Source organism: Erythrolamprus reginae, chromosome 3, assembly GCF_031021105.1.
Source record: "Erythrolamprus reginae isolate rEryReg1 chromosome 3, rEryReg1.hap1, whole genome shotgun sequence".
NCBI lineage: Eukaryota > Metazoa > Chordata > Lepidosauria > Squamata > Dipsadidae > Erythrolamprus > Erythrolamprus reginae.
The window spans coordinates 210,762,383-210,778,528 of NC_091952.1; the positions used below are offsets into that span (position 1 = coordinate 210,762,383).

Consider the following 16,146-nt stretch of genomic DNA (forward strand, 5'->3'; position numbering starts at 1 on the left):
CAGCCTGCTAGATTCTAGGCCAGCACCTTAACCACTCCACCAAACTGGCTTTTGATTAAGCAGGAAAAAATCTCATTGTTTTTATTGATGTATGAGAAAGGCAGGACCTTAGAACATTGTCCATAGCAAAATACTATTGTTGTAATATAGCCTCTACATTTTTGGAAAAGGCTCGAGTACTATCTTTAACAACTTTGGGAAAAGAATTTAAACATATATTTTGTTGCACAGTTATCAGTTTTCATGAAATTCGGTTAAGGCTAAAGTTCTATGATGGTGCACCTATGGCATACGTACCACAAGTGGCACACGAAGCTCTCTCTGCAGGCATGCGAACCATTGACCAGCTCAGCTCCACTGTGCATGTATGAGTGCCTCCTGTCGGCCAGTTGATTTTCGGATCAGACAAGTTCATGCTTTCTTCTCACTTTTTGCTGCCCGTGCCTTCCCAGATTTCTGGATATTACACCCCGGCGCTGTTTGCAAGGATTCCCCCCCCTCTCCCAGCTTCATTTGGGGATGGGAGGCTTCCCCCCTCCAGCTCCATTTGGGGGAACAGGTTTTCCCTCCCTCCAGGTTCATTTGGGGAAAGAGGCTTTTCCCCCACTCAGCTGTTTGGGGATGGGAGGCTTTTCCCCTCTCACACCCGTGTTGAGATATGAGGTCAAAACGGAGTGGTGGTAGTGTCGCACATACATGCGCGGTGTGTGCAGGGTATGGGATGTGTGGGAGGGGCATTGCATTATGTATGTGGATACTCATGCACATGCAACAGTGCATGTACATACACTTTCAGCACCTGAGGGAAAAAAGGTTTGCCATCACTGCTATAGTTAATATTGTGCTTAACGTGTTTCATGCAGCTCCTGCATATTGACTACCCCATTCTGAAAACATTTGAAGTGTTTTGGGAAGCTAACTTCGGATTACAAATCTATGTTAAGTAATACCTTCACTAGTGATTATAACATCTTGTCCGCAGTTTCCTAATTTTAGCTTCAACATTTTTTCTGACTGTGCTTTAAGAACATGTTCGCATGAAACAGATTTTGTCTCATCCATAGCCATTTAACTTTGGGATTTTTTCCTGACCTACTCTGGAGGTAATGTTTCTTATCTTCAATGGAGATTCCATATGGCTTTGTGGCAGACAACAAGGAGCCTCGGTGGTGCAATGGTTAGAATACAAGGAGCCTCGGTGGTTATTGCAAGCTACTTCTGCTGACCATCAGCTGCCAAGCAGATCTAATCTCAGTAGGCTCAAAGTTGACTGAGCCTTCCATTCTTCCAAGATCAGTAAACGAAGGCCCAAATTGTTGTAGGCAATATACCATACTTATTCTCTGTAAACCGCCTAGAGAGGGCTGTAAAGCACTGTGAAGCAGTATAAGGGCATCTGCTATGTCAAAAGCATTTCTAGCTAAGCCAAAAAGGACCACTCAACTCAGGAGACACTAGCTTTCTGAAACCACGCTTGCCACCTTGATTGCAGTGCCAATGCCAGCCTCTGACACTTTTTTTCCCTTTCTTTTTCTTTCTTTTCTTTCCTTCCGTCAGTCAATCAGTCAGTCAGTCAGGTAGGTAGGTATGCATTGGTAGTATACAAAGATATAACAATGTTTATTATATACATGATGTAAGAGAGAAACATTAGCCACCATGAGTCACCAAAGAGGGGCAGCATATGGGTTAGGTTTAGGTTTATTGGATTTATATGCCGCCCCTCTCCGCAAACTCGGGGCGGCTCACAACAATAATAAAAAACAGTACAGTACACAATACCAAATCCAATGCCCAAATCCAATAAATAAATCCAATAAATAAATAAAATTAATAAATTAGGACAGGGGACAGAAGGCACGCTGGTGCACTTATGCACCAGCTGCATTGGTAAGTGCTGGTACACTTGCAGAGAAGATGCTGGGCGTAAAAACGGCTTCTCAACCCTCCCTCCCTCTGCCACAAACTGAATCGGGGAGGCTCGCGCACACCACCTGCTGCTAACGCCTCTCCTGCCGCCCCGCCCCGCGCCCTGAGGTGACAAAGCAGGGCGTGCTAATGAGGCAAACGTCTGCCTCCTTCCCTCGCTCGCCCCGGCAAAGGCGGGAAGCCGCCAGCGGTTCCCGCGTCGGAGGCCTCGTTCATTCCTCTTCGCTTGCACCTGTTTCTCTGGAATTCTCCTCCTTTACTTCCACGCCCCGCCCCCCGGGAGAGCCAACTTCTAGAGAGCTCCGCGTTGCCAGCTTCACCTCCGGAGCTGCTGCCCGGCCTCGCCTTTGAGCTTTTCCACCCGCAGCCACCGTCGCCACCGCCCCCCGAGCTCTCAATGGGCCCTCGGTACACGCCCCCCCGATCAACACCGATCGAGTTCGAGAGTGGAGGAGCGGTAGCAGGAGCTCGCTTCCCCAAGCAGGCGTGGAAGCGCTTGTGTCTTCAGGGCTGAAGGTGTCTCTAGGCGCCTTTGGCCCCCTCCGTTTAAGAGATCCCTCCTCACACTCCTCTGCTTACTCCGTTTAAGAGCTCCCTCCTCACTCTCCTCCTCCTCCCTGCCTTGTTCGTTCCAGGCGGCCTCTCAATCAACCCTTCCATGGAAGGGCTGTTCAGACACCAGCCATAACCGCTCACGTTTCCTATCCGCGAGTGGATCCCTTTTCTCTCCATCAGTGAGGGAGCAAAACCAGGGACGTCCTTTCCTCCTAGGGACAGCGTTCCCGCCCCTTCCCACCCACCACACAAACGCGCCCCCTCCGCTATCTAAATAGGCGAGGGGCAGTTCCTCTGTGCCCCCCTCAGGTCCCATCTTCCTGTTGCATGTGTGGTTTCAACCGTAACCCCCCTCCGAAATACCGTGGCTTTCCGATTTCCCCCGTTCTCTTTCACACACACACGCACAGACACACACGCCCCCTCCCCTTTTTCTGGACGCCACGGCTATTCCGCGTGTATGTGTGCGCGCGCGTGTCTGTATGTATGGGGGAGAGGGATGAGGTCATCCTCTTTCCTGGCGTCAGTCAGCTGGGTGGCGGCGGCGGCAGCAGCAGAGCCGAAGCAGAGGGGCGGGCCAGGCGGAGGGGGGAAAAAAGGATGTGCCGGTGTAAGGACCGTTCCGCGAGCCGCTTGTGTCCGGGGCTGGGTGGGTGAGCGGGGCTCCCTGCAGGCAGGCGGCGCTCCAGCAGCGCCTGCAGAGGAGCCCGTGGCCCAGCCCCATTCAGCTGTTCGGGAAACCTAACGAGGAGAGCGAATTGTCCGCCGAGGGAGGGGAGGGAAGGGAGGGGAGGGGCGGGCCAAAGGGTGCTCCCGGACTGGGTCCCTTTCGCCGCCGCCGCCGCCGCTTTCCACCCGCATCATGGCCGCGAAGTCGGACGGGGGGCGGCTGAAGATGAAGAAGGGCAGCGAGGTGGCGTTCACGCCGCTGCAGAATTCGGAGCATTCCGGTTCGGTGCAGGCACTGGCTTCGGGTTTCGCCTCAGGCGCCGAGGGCCCCGGCAGTGCCGAAGATGACGAGTCACCTGGCGGCGGCGGCGGCAGCAGCGGCTGCTGCAAGTCCGGCGGCGGGAGTCGAGGGGACGGCGGCGGCGGGAACGGCGGGTGCCGCTGCTGCTGCTGCTGCGGCCGCGGAGGCAAGGCGGCCGGGGGCTCGCGGGGCTCGGGCGGAGGCTCGTCGTCGCTATGCCTGCGGCTGGGCAGGGAGCAGCGGCGCTATTCGTTGTGGGACGGGCTCTGGATCCTGGCCGCCGTGGCCGTGTACTTCGCCGACGTGGGCACGGACCTCTGGCTGGCGGTGGACTACTACCTGCGAGGCCAGCGCTGGTGGTTCGGGCTCACACTTTTCTTCGTGCTGCTCGGGTCCCTGTCGGTGCAGGTGTTCAGCTTCCGCTGGTTCGTCCACGACTTCGGCAACGAGGACGGCGCCTCGGTGGCTCCCGCCTCCTCGTCCTCCGCCGGGCACGGCGAAAGCAAACTGCTGGTGAGCAGCGGCTCGGCCGCGGGGGATATGGATGCCGGGGCCCGGCCGGCCACCCCACAGAGGCAAGCCTCCAACGCCAGCAAGGGCAACGCGACGAATAGCAGCAACAGCAGCACCACCAATGCCACCAGCACGGCCAGTGGCGGAGGGGGCGGCGGCGGCGGCGGCGGCATCCGAACCCCCAAGGCCAGATCTGCCTCCTGTGCCTTCTGCATCTGGCTGATGCAGTCAATCATCCACATCCTGCAGCTCGGGCAGATTTGGAGGTAAGACCCAAGTGCCTCAAACTAGCTTTTGTGAAGGCTGTGCAGCTTAGGCTTCTCCGAAGCAACGGCGGGTGGGTGAGATGTACCCCAGGTGACCAAAACTTGTTATCTCCTAGCCACCTACGGGATCCAGGCCTAAAATAATGGATAAAACTTGAGATGTTGGAGTGTGGAGGGGAGGGGTCGCAAGACACAGCAAATCTTGCCTTACTCTTACCAGCTCATGCAATAGTGCATAAGTTGTAACCGAGGGCTGTAATTCTGAATTGACACGTTTGAATGAGCTGACTTGCCAAGCAAGTAAGCTGTGAATGGGTTATATGTGCAGTCCAGATAGAATGAACTATCAATGAAGTCACAGTTGAAACACACAATGGACAATGGCATTGTGTGCAATGCCATCCTCCTTGCTTTCTAAGATTGGTTGGTTTCAGTCTTACCTTAGCTTAAGGAGACATAGATGCCACCCACCAATGCAAAACTTGGTTTTTGTTTTAGGATGCCAGCCCATAGTGGAGTATTTTTCTGAAGCTGAGTTTTAAGATTTGGTTGTTATTTCTGAACATTTATGCATGGTTACATTGGAAATGGTTCAACAAATAGATTAAAGGTGAGGACAAATCAAGGGAAATACAGTATTTCTTAACCCAGAGGGTCTTGGTTTATGGAATTCACTTCCAAAAGAGATCATGACAGCTGTCAGCCTTGATAGCTTCAAGGCAGGATTAGACAGATTCATGAATACCAAGCATATAGATGGTTATTGAAACGGATGTCCAAGTGCTGCCTCTATGTTGGTTGAGACAGGCAGGATTCCCTTGAGTACCACTTGTTGGGGGTGAAGGGAAAGGGAGGGTCTTGTCTTCTCTTTCTGCTCAATATCCCCATGGACAATTGGTGGGCCACTGTGTGACACAGAATGCTGGACTTGATGGGCTTTGGCCTGATTCAGCATGGCTCTTCTTATGTTCTTATGTTGTTATGACTTTGAAGTCCTGCTCTTCCATGAAAGTGTATGCAAAACACTTAGAACAAGAAAGAAGTAACATTTGAAACATTATAAAGTCTCCAAAACCTGAGTGTATATTGCATCCTAAAAATCCTGCACATGGATGAATTATTCCTTATACTTATTCTTTACACAGAAAGAGTATTGGGTGTGAGTGTGGGTGTATTTAGAGCATTATGACCTAAGGCAAATCTCAAAGTATATTTTGTATTCAGCAATCTTATATGCCTCAGATTAGTGTAAGTCACATAGCATATTCTGAAAATATTGTTTTTATGCTCACTTGATACATTTCTGAACTTGTTAATGACATTGAAAACCTTAATTCCTGTACATTTTTTAAGCAATAGAATAGGGTTATTGCATCTAACATATTGATAATTTTATTTTACACTATAAACCCACCTAAATAACTACCTTAAAGATAACAAAAGATTGCTTTCATTTTATTGATTTAGTTACAATATATATAATTCAATTAAACTTTCATTCTCACATATTTAACATAATATTTCTGAACAGCTATAATAGCTAAAATGCTGAATATAATTCAAAATATTCTTATTATAAAAATATACTTACCTTTATTTGTATTATTCCAACCTCTTAATAAAATATATTTTTATTAATTGGCCACACCCTTGAATTCACTCACATGAAAGAAGCATGACCATTATTCAAGGATGTTATTATGTCCTGACCTTGGGTTGGGGTGGGAACTAGAGAGACATATAAAGTTTGAATGCATTAAACAATCATTTACCAAGTAAGATTGTTAAATGTATGTTATAATATAAAACTGAGTCTTTCAGACAAAATTGCATGAAAAAGGAGAACCTTAAATTAAAATGCAATATCTATACTATATTATATTAAAAAAATAGAAGATAGAATTATTGGTTGTACATAAGAAATAATATTTGGGTCAAAATTTGAGGCCTGGCAGAACTATTCGTTTTTATTATAAGTATCAGTTTCATTATTTCTTACTCTTCAGCCAGAAATATTAACAGGCACTCAGTGAATATTTAATGTATAGAAAATGAGAAGAATTTTGTATGTACAGGAATTATGTTAATTGAAATTTTAAAAGCTCCCCCCCCCAAGATGGTTATAAATGACTGTGTCGATACAAGGGGGCAAGCTTCATAACTGTTGTGATGTGTGACTAAGTTTCAAAAAGCATACATTCATTGTTATAGGCAAGTATTCTTATTAATACCTGTTATAGTATTCTTAATAAATATTTACTTCTCTGATTTATACCGAAGAAATAATAGGCAGTCAGTTATATGAAAAATTTAATCTTGCTGAGAATTCTTTTGCAAATATAATTTCAGCAAAATTCAACTTTAAAAAAAATTACTTCCAAGTATCTTTGCAGTGTTATAGCTTTAATATATGATATAACTTATTATTGAAATACAATTTAATTTTGAATGGTGGTATTTGTTCTATCTATCTATCTATCTATCTATCTATCTATCTATCTATCTATCTATCTATCTATCTATCTATCTATCTATCTATCTATCCTCTTTGTTGTGATAGAACACTCTTTAAGAGGTGTATAAGATGAATTTTCCACAAGGCCAATTAGTGGAAGGGGGATCAGCAATAGGAACAGCAAATAGAATATAGAATAACATAATTGGAAGGCACCTTAGAGGTCTTCTAGTCCAAGCCCCTGCTTAGGCAGGAAACCCTACACCACTTCGAACAAATGGTTATTCAACTTCTTCTTAAAAACATCTAGTGTTGGAGCACCAACAACTTCTCCAGGTAAGTTGTTCCACTGATTAATTGTTCTAACTGTTCAGGTAATTCTCCTTAGTTCTTTTTCTTTTTGAAAAGGTTTTTTTTAATTCCCATACAGATGGGAATGATGGATCATTCACTTATATTCAAACTTCTTTATTTATATTCATTTTCTAACCATCTTATAAAACTTCCCCCAAGTCTTGTAATACAATGAATCCTCTTTTATCTTAATCTTAATGTTAATCTTAATGTTAATCTGTTCATTTCAGGCCAGTCCAAAATGTTCTTTATTCTCTGCTCATCTCCAGGAATCAAACTTGCTTTCCAATTTTACGCAAATACAATCATAGCTGCTGTTACCTTAAGTATTATTAAATATATTTCCTTTTTTTTGTATTTTTCTATTAAAATTCTTAAAAGAAAGATTCCTGGTTTTAAGTCTGGCTTTTCTTCCACCATTTTTCCTAACCATGTTTGCATCTTAATTCAAAATTCTCTTGCTTCTGTACACATTCATGACATATAACAAGAAGAACCTGGTATTTTCTGACATTTCCAACATTTTACAGATTTGTCTTTAAACTATTTTGAAATTTTTCTGGTGACATGTGCCATCTATAAAACATTTTATACATATTTTCTTTATATGCTTTTGCCATGGTTAGTTTATAATTTCTTTCCCATATTTGTTACTATTTTTACTATTCTATTATATATCCAAAATTCCTCATCCAAATTATCATTGTTTCTTTTATCACTTCTTCCTCTAACTCAGTTTGTAATAAATAATGATATAATTTCTTAATAATTTTTCAACGCTCCCTGTCAATATCTCATTCTGATTCTGAAGTTCCCATCATAAATCCAATCTTTTTCATATCTTGATTGTATTTGCAAATGTGTGAACCAGTATGTCCTAATTCCTTGTTTCTCTAGCTCTTGTTTTGTTTTCAGTTCTCCTTTTTCTGTCAAAATATCCTGATACCTTATAACATTTCTTAAGTTAATAATATTTGGATGTACAAGTACTTCCATTGTTGAAAGTTACATTGGTGTTTCTATATAATATTTTACTTTTACGTTTTCTCACACTGCTAACAAACTGTTCCTTAAACAATGCTTCTGGAAACATGAATGTATTCTTACCATACCATAAAAAAGCATGCCAACCCATTTGCAAATCTCACCTTCCAGAGTTAACAATCTTACACTTTTCAACAGGATCCATTCTTTCAACCATGTTAATACTGCTGCTTGATAGTATATTTCCCAATTAGGTAAACCAAAACAATCTTTCAATCTTGCTTGCTGTAGAGCTTTCATTTTAATCCTTGCCAAATGAATTTTCTTATTAACTTATTTAACTTTTCAAAAAAAAAGATCTAATTTAGTCAGAATAACTTGGAACAAATACAATTTTTGCAGCAATATATTCATTTTAACTACCATATTTAGCTACCATATTTAAGACACACCGGAGTATAAGCTGTACCTTAATTTTGGGGGAGGAAAATAGGGAAAAGAATCTGCTTACCAGGTATTTCATTTGACTCTGCTGAAATCAGCTTCAGCACATTATTGTATCCCCTGATTAGAGCTTTTAAAAAAACTTTATTTGGAGAGAGTAACAATAAAAGAGCTTGCAAGTCGGTAAGAGCTAGGAACATCATTAGCATCTGGAAAGAAACATTCGGAGCAAGTTAGAGCAATGAAAAAAACCCTGCAAAGACTTAAGGCTTGGAAAACATTCTTCAAAGAAAGAAACAATGAAGGACCCTGCAAGGTAAGAGCTGGGAAGATCGTTAGCAGCTATTTAGAGCTGGGGGGGGGGAATCTACATTCAGAGTATAAGACGCACCCTAATTATCAGCCTCTTTTAGGGAGGAAAAAGGTGTGTCTTATACTCCGAAAAATACGGTGTTGCTATTCTACCCATTAATGACATTTGTAAATTCTTCCACTTTTCCAAGTCTACTTCTATTTGCATTCTCAATTTGTTATAATTATCTTATTTTATCATTATACATCTTGCGGTTAAATATATAGCTAAATATTGAATGCCCATTTTCTTGTCCACTTTTCTTTTGCATTTTAATGTCATATTTTTCCCTATCATTTTTGGTTTCTTTGTCACTTCTCCATATTTTTCTATTTGTCTTAATATTTGAGGGCCAATCTCTATTGTATCTTCCATTATAAATAACAAATCATCTGCAAAAGCTTGTAATTTTTATTCGTGTTTTCTAATTTTCATTCCTCTAATTTTATTTTCTTTCATTTTTCTTTCATTTTAACATATTTCCAATGTTAAAATAAATAGTAGTGGAGATAGAGGACATCCCTGTCTGTACCTTTCACTATCTTAATTGTCTCTATCAATTCAATATTTACCATTACTTTTACCAATTGTTTATTATATACTGCTTTTACCATATTCAAAAAGTTTTTTTTAATTCATCATTTCCAATTGTAAATTTCATAAATTTCATAAATTTCCAATTAACATTGTCAGAAGCCTTCTGTGCATCTAGAAACAATAATCCTAGTTGTTTTTCAGAGTGAGCTTCATAATATTCCAACGTATTTAAGACAAGTCTTATGTTATAGCTTGTCTGCCCTTTATGCAGGAAGCCATTTTTGTCTGAGTAAATGAATTCATTCAATAGTCTCTTCAACTGCCTTGCAATAATTGAAACAAAAATCTTATCATCCACATTCAATAAAGACATTGGTCCATAAGTTCTTATTTGTTGTAAATCAGAATCTTCTTTAAGTATTTTAAGTTTTCCGGGGGGGGGGGAAGAGAGGGAAATGAGAAAGAGAGTTTAGAAGGAGATAGAAAAAGATGAAAGAGAAAGTTGAGGTAAAAAGAGAGGGAGAAAAAGAGATGGGAAAGAAGTAGAAAGAGAGAGAGAGAGATGGGAGAGAGAAAGAGATGAGAGAGTAGGAGAGAAAGAAGGAGGTAGATATGGGGGAGAAAGAGAGAGGGAGACAGAAAAAGAGATGGGAGGACCAAATGGCTCTTTGAACGTTTAAGGTTGCAGATCCCTGATCTAGATAATCAGTTCTAGGAAATTGTAAGGGGAGTTTAACTTTAGAAGTTCTATCTTAGTTTATCAACTGATTCCTACCGTGTTTCCCCGATAGTAAGACACCCCCGATTGTAAGACGTATTGGGGGTTTCAGGGGGGTCGGCTAATATAAGCCGTAGCCCGAAAGTAAGACATATGCCTTACTTTTGGGGAAACACGGGGGTATTGCCGCCTCCCTCTCATCTAGCTGCCTTGCTGCAGTCGGAGCTCCCGCTCGTGCCGCAGCCAGAGCCGCGCCGCTTCGGCCAGGGCCGCCGCCTCGCCCGCTGGGTGGCCCAAGCTCTGGGCGCAGCGTGCCACGGCCAGCTGGCACCAGGCTGCGTAAGGGAGACTCTCCTGGGCGCGCAGCTCCCTTGCCAGTGCCGCGAACTTCTCCGACGCCTCCGACACGTTGGGCTTGTGGAGGAAGCGCTTGCGGAGCTTAGACGACACCAGCCGGTAGCGCGTCAGGAAGTCGCCGGCTTCGGCCAGGGCCGCTGCCTCACCCGCCGGGTGGCCCAAGCTCTGACCGCAGCGCGCCACCGCCAGCTGGCACCAGGCTGCGTAAGGGAGACTCTCCTGGGCGCGCAGCTCCCTCACCAGCGCCGCGAACTGCTCCGACGGAGCTTAGACGACACCAGCCGGTAGCGCGTCAGGAAGTCGCCGCCGGCTCCGGCGCCCGAAGAGGCCTCGCCCGGGCCGAAGCCCGAAGACGAGCCGGCCCCAGTGCCCGGGACAATATAAGACATACCCCGAAAGTAAGACATAGTGGGGCTTTTGGGGATAAAAAGAAAGTGAGACACTGTCTTACTTTCGGGGAAACACGGTAGTCATAATGGGATCCAAACAAGTGCCTCTCACTCAGACTTCTGATATTTCTGATTTACTAGAATGTCTAGTACTAAGAAATATACCAGTAATGGTTCTTGGGGTTTAGAAGTCAGTCATTAATTCCAAGTATTGGTAACACTTTTTTATATTTCCAAATGGCATATTAACTCAGATTATGCATCCCTGAATCTTTATAAAAATATTTCTTCCTTTGGCATCTTTGCTAAAAAGCCTTTATACGTTGGTAAATTAAGTGGAAGCAGCATAATTTTTACAATGTGAATAATTTATTATTGACATTCTCTAACTACTACATTTGCACCAACAGTAATTTCTAAACTGAATCTCAACTGACCTGTCCTGAACCCCTTTCCACCTACTATGTAAGTTTCTCTGAGTTCCGATTTGTCTCTTCCTGGTTACATCCTGCTGGTGTATGATTCCTTCCTTCCTCCCTCCCTCCCTTCCTTCTTTCCTGTTCAGGTTGGTATTTTTGTCTTTTTTTTTTCTTTTCCATTCCATGTTCCTGTTTCTTTCCATCCCTCATCCCATCCTGATTTCCTCCTTCCATTCTCTCAAAACACGAATTGCAATTACTGTAGCTTCAGAGGTGCAACGATGTCTAGGAATTGCTTAATAGCTGAAATGTTGCCAAATCAGCATTTCGTATAACAAAGAAAGAAGGAGGGAATTCAGAAAGTTTCCTTTTCTGCAGGGAAGGGCTTTATGTAACTCTTTATCTTTGTCTTGATTCAAATGATGCATGCTTTCCAATCATTTATCCCATCTTGGTTTTACAATAATTCTTTGAGGAGATTGTATTTGCTGTGCATCACTAAACACAGTATAATTTAAACTGCTGATGTTCTAACTTCCTGGTGAAAATGGTTTCTGATCACTGAAACAGCACACCTTAGTTGATCACCGAAATAGTATCTTAGCTGACTGACGTAGACAATATTTGTTGGGAGAAGACCAAAATGAAAAAGCAAAGATAGACTGCAATTCAGTCACCAAATATCATTTCTTCAGGGGTGATTTATGGCATTGTGTTATCATCCAACCATTACTATGTCAATATATCAGTAATGAAGATAAACTATATCACCATAATGATGACTGGATGATACCATAACGTGCTATAAATTACTAGTGAGAAATAACCAAAGGCTTTATTATCTAGTATAATTTTGGCAAGTTTGGCAAGCAGCAAATTATGTTTTTAAGTCACTTCAGAGGCATATGAGAAAATGAAGCAGAAGTTTCAGTTTCTACCAACACACAATGATTATTTACTTTAAAAATATACTCTGCATGTTTTTATGCACCATGGCAGCAACTGCAGCATAAATCTATAATGCTATAAGTTACCCTAATCAAATCACAGGAATTTTATCAAGTCTTCTATTGCTCCCATATATGACACTTTGTTTTACTAAGTGCTTCAAGTTCATATACAGTGAATATTATGGGTTATTTTGTCATGTACTTACTGAGTAGCAATTGTGTTTTGGACAAATATTATCATTATGGGTGCCTACACAAACTTTAATATAGATTAATGGCTATATTGTAATATAAATTATATTTCGTGAGTCTACTAGTTTGCCACACTGCAGGATATACCCTGAATAATATTAATCATTGGACTAACTAGATTATTGAAATACAGGGTGTACCTTGAAGCACATTATTTTTAAGGATATTAGCTCAATCACTTTAAGCTAATATGCACTGCATGGATATTTTGACTTCCATTTTACAGCAATAATTTATATCCTTCTACCTGGGTAAAATGTAAGGAGAAATTAAAGTCACAATGATTAATGAATTTATATTAGTAAATATTGGAGTGCTATAAGAACTTCAACAACCTGGTGTTCATCTTTGGAGCCATTTTGGGATACTGGTGAAGGTGCTGATCTAGAAACCAGAAGAGCATGACTTCCTGAGTTTACCTTATATTTGAAAGCCAGCTAACTGATTTTAGGCTAGTTACTATCTAAATTCAATCCAACTCATTGGGAAAAGAGGAGGCAGGAGTATTAGTTATGTCCACTGCTTTGAGCTGACCAAAATATTTTTTTAAAATGCATGATAGTAATAATACAACAATGTTTTAACAAAGCAATTTAATTGTAGAGAAAACACCAACCAGTCTCTTTGCCTGAGAACAATACTAATTTACAAGCGTGAATGATATTCATCCATCGTTTTCGAAGAGGACCTTGACATCTTGGAGGAGATGTCAAGACTTGCAGGTGAATTGGATTAAAGTGAGCAAGAGGTGCGCATAGTCAGCCTCACTCTATCTTCCCAGAGTCCATCTTGCTCCAAAAGCAGGACACGAATCAAGATAGTTGGGGATGGTCTAGGCACAATGGTTGACCCGGGCGTCTTTTGTGTCTTGCCATGCTCTTAACATACCACATTGCTTGCAGAGACTGCCTGCATGACCATTGTCTTAATCGAGTAGATTTCATCCACTCTGGTGTAGGAGCAAAGTCCTTTTATGGGAGCGTCATTTTAGAGCAGCTTTTAGGGCAGCTCGCTCACCTTTGGTCCCCACCTGTCACTCAGCTGTCACCTGTGGTTTGGACAGGCTGGCCAAACCGGGTTAAGAGTAGCCATTGGGTCATTGACCTTCAGTGAGATAGGGACTTCTCTATCTAGAGCATGTAAAGACAGATTCCAACAAGCATGAATAGTTCTTGCTTTTATACCCTGGTCTTTCTAGAAGCTGATTTGGGGACTTGGTTCTTTGGATGATGACAAAAGAAGTGTCTACCTTTCCGACTAAATCTGTTGTTCTATATTAAACTTTGGTCTAATGCATTTTGCTGAAAGTGGAAAATAACACTTTAAAATCCATCTGTGTAGCACAGATGTTTGCAGAGAGATTGGCAACACAGCACCTCCTGCAGGCTGTTATTTTGAAAGTGGAGCTCAGCTGAGGGGAAAGGAACTGAAAGGAAAGTTGATTATATAGTAAATTTTGTCCTACTTCACTTGAGCTAAGTTTTATTTTCAGAATAGCAATTTGTAGTAATCCAACTGATTTTGGCAGCTGGCACTACCTTATCTCTAAAACAGATCCTAATAGTATAAGTCAGGGGTGAAGTCCAGCAGGTTCTAGAGATCCATTAATGGAAATTTTGAATAGTTCAGAGAACCGGTAGTGGAAATTTTGAGTAGTTTGGACAACCAGCAAATACCACCCTTGGCTGTCCCAGAGTTGGGTGGGAATGGATATTTTGCAATATACTTTTCCCAGGGGGAAGGGAATGGTGATTTTGCAGTATCCTTCCCCTGGAGTGGGGTGGGAATGAAGATTTCCCGTATCTATCCCCTACCACGCACACCAAGTCATGCCCATCAAGCCGTACCACACACCAAGGCACGCCCACAGAACCGGTAGTAAAAATAACGGATTTCACCACTATTTTGTTTGACGAAGAAGAGATCAACAATAAACATGACTAAATAAATAAATAAAAGCAGCAAGGATTTTGGGAGTCATGTTTATTGTTGTGGTGCATGAGTCCCAGTGACCGGTTAGGTCTCATAGAGTTGGCCTTCTCCAGGTCCCGTCACCTAGACAATGTCGCTTGCCGGGGCCTAGCAGAAGAGCCTTCTCTGTGCAGGCCCAGGCCCTCTGGAATTGGCTCCCCCCAGAGATTCGCACTGCCCCCACCCTCCTTGCCTTTTGCAAGAATCTTAAGACTCACTTGTGTCACCAGGCTTGAGGTGATTAGATCTCAGCTACCTGACCAATGACTGTTTGTATGATTGTTATTTAAATTGGTATGATTGATTTTTAACACAGATTGTTTAATTTTAATTTAATTGAATGTAGCTATTGTAATTGTTGTTTTTATATGTTGTAAGTCACCCTGAGTCCTTGGAGAGGAGCGGCATATAAATCCAATCAAAAAGAAAAAAAGAGAGAGAGAGAGAGAGAAAGAAAGAAAGAAAGAAAGAAAGAAAGAAAGAAAGAGAGAGATCTTGAAAACCTGTCAATTTGACTCTGCTATAGGCCCAACTAATCTTTTCTCAACTTTTACCATGACTCTTAATGGTTTATTCATCCTTTTCCCATTCCAAGGCCACATTTTTGTATTCTATCAGAAGCAGTCATAGTATATTATTACATACATATATTTCCACCATTTGTTTTAGGGAAAAGGATAGCCCCCATTTGATGACTAATTCAGTTGTGTGTATAAATGCACAAGGACCTTTGGATTATAGCCTGAATTTACTTCATAAAGTATATGTGTACAAGTCTGACTAAGAAACATACAACCTTCTCTATATGTTCAGTTTGATAGAAAGCCTGTTTGATCTAGTGATTAAGGCACCAGAGTGGAAATCAGGAAGCTGTAAGTTCTAATTCTACCTTAGACATGAAACCTATCTTCAATTATTTTGGTCCAGACACTCTTTCTGACCACAAATTCAGGTTCATTATGAACTGGTTGGTCAAATCCTATAGCAATCAATGGGTGAAGAAGAGGATTCTGCACATGGGAAAATGCTAGAAAGAATATAAATGCCTGTCTATATGTTCAGTTTGATCCAACCTTTGGATCCAATCTTTGCATATAATAGTGCAATGTATATATCGAAATAAATGTAACATACACAAATAATGACCTTTAAAATGAAAATATTCTTTTTTAAAAGAAAAGACTAACATAACAAAGGTCAATGACATTCTTCAATTAATAAAAATGACTTCATATATACCATGATATAATTGCCAAATTTTATGAAATTGTATAGTTGCATTATAAAATTATCAAGAATGTAATTCATATTGTGTAAGGTTTGAAGGTGTGTCGAGCACAGTTAGTGCTTTAGTACTGGTTTTTAAAAACACAGTAGAACTGAAAGAATTTTGAAATTATAAAGGCATTAAGTTAATGAACCATATAATGATGTTGTGAGAAGGTATAATAGCTTATAAAACTGGTGGGATTAGTAATAAACTGGCCGCCTTTGTATAGCAAAATACAAATCTATCTATCTATCTATCTATCTATCTATCTATCTATCTATCTATCTATCTATCTATCTATCTATCTATCTATCTATCTATTAGATTTGTATGCTGCCCCTCTCTGCAGACTCAGGGCAGTTCACAACAATAATAAAACAATATACAGAGAACAAAAACCCATTATTTAAAAGAACATACAACACAAGCATACCATACATAAAACTATATAGGCCTGGGGG

General features: G+C 41.7%; 1 protein-coding gene across 1 annotated transcript in view; it reads left to right on the top strand.

Moving 5' to 3' along the window:
- The first annotated feature begins 3,346 nt into the window (after window positions 1-3,346).
- The window catches only part of XKR4 (XK related 4), a 95,043-nt gene continuing 82,243 nt past the window's right edge, over window positions 3,347-16,146 (top strand). The window contains exon 1 of the mRNA XM_070749166.1: window positions 3,347-4,233. Coding sequence (XP_070605267.1) covers window positions 3,347-4,233 — 887 coding nt within the window. The remainder of the gene's footprint in view (window positions 4,234-16,146) is intronic.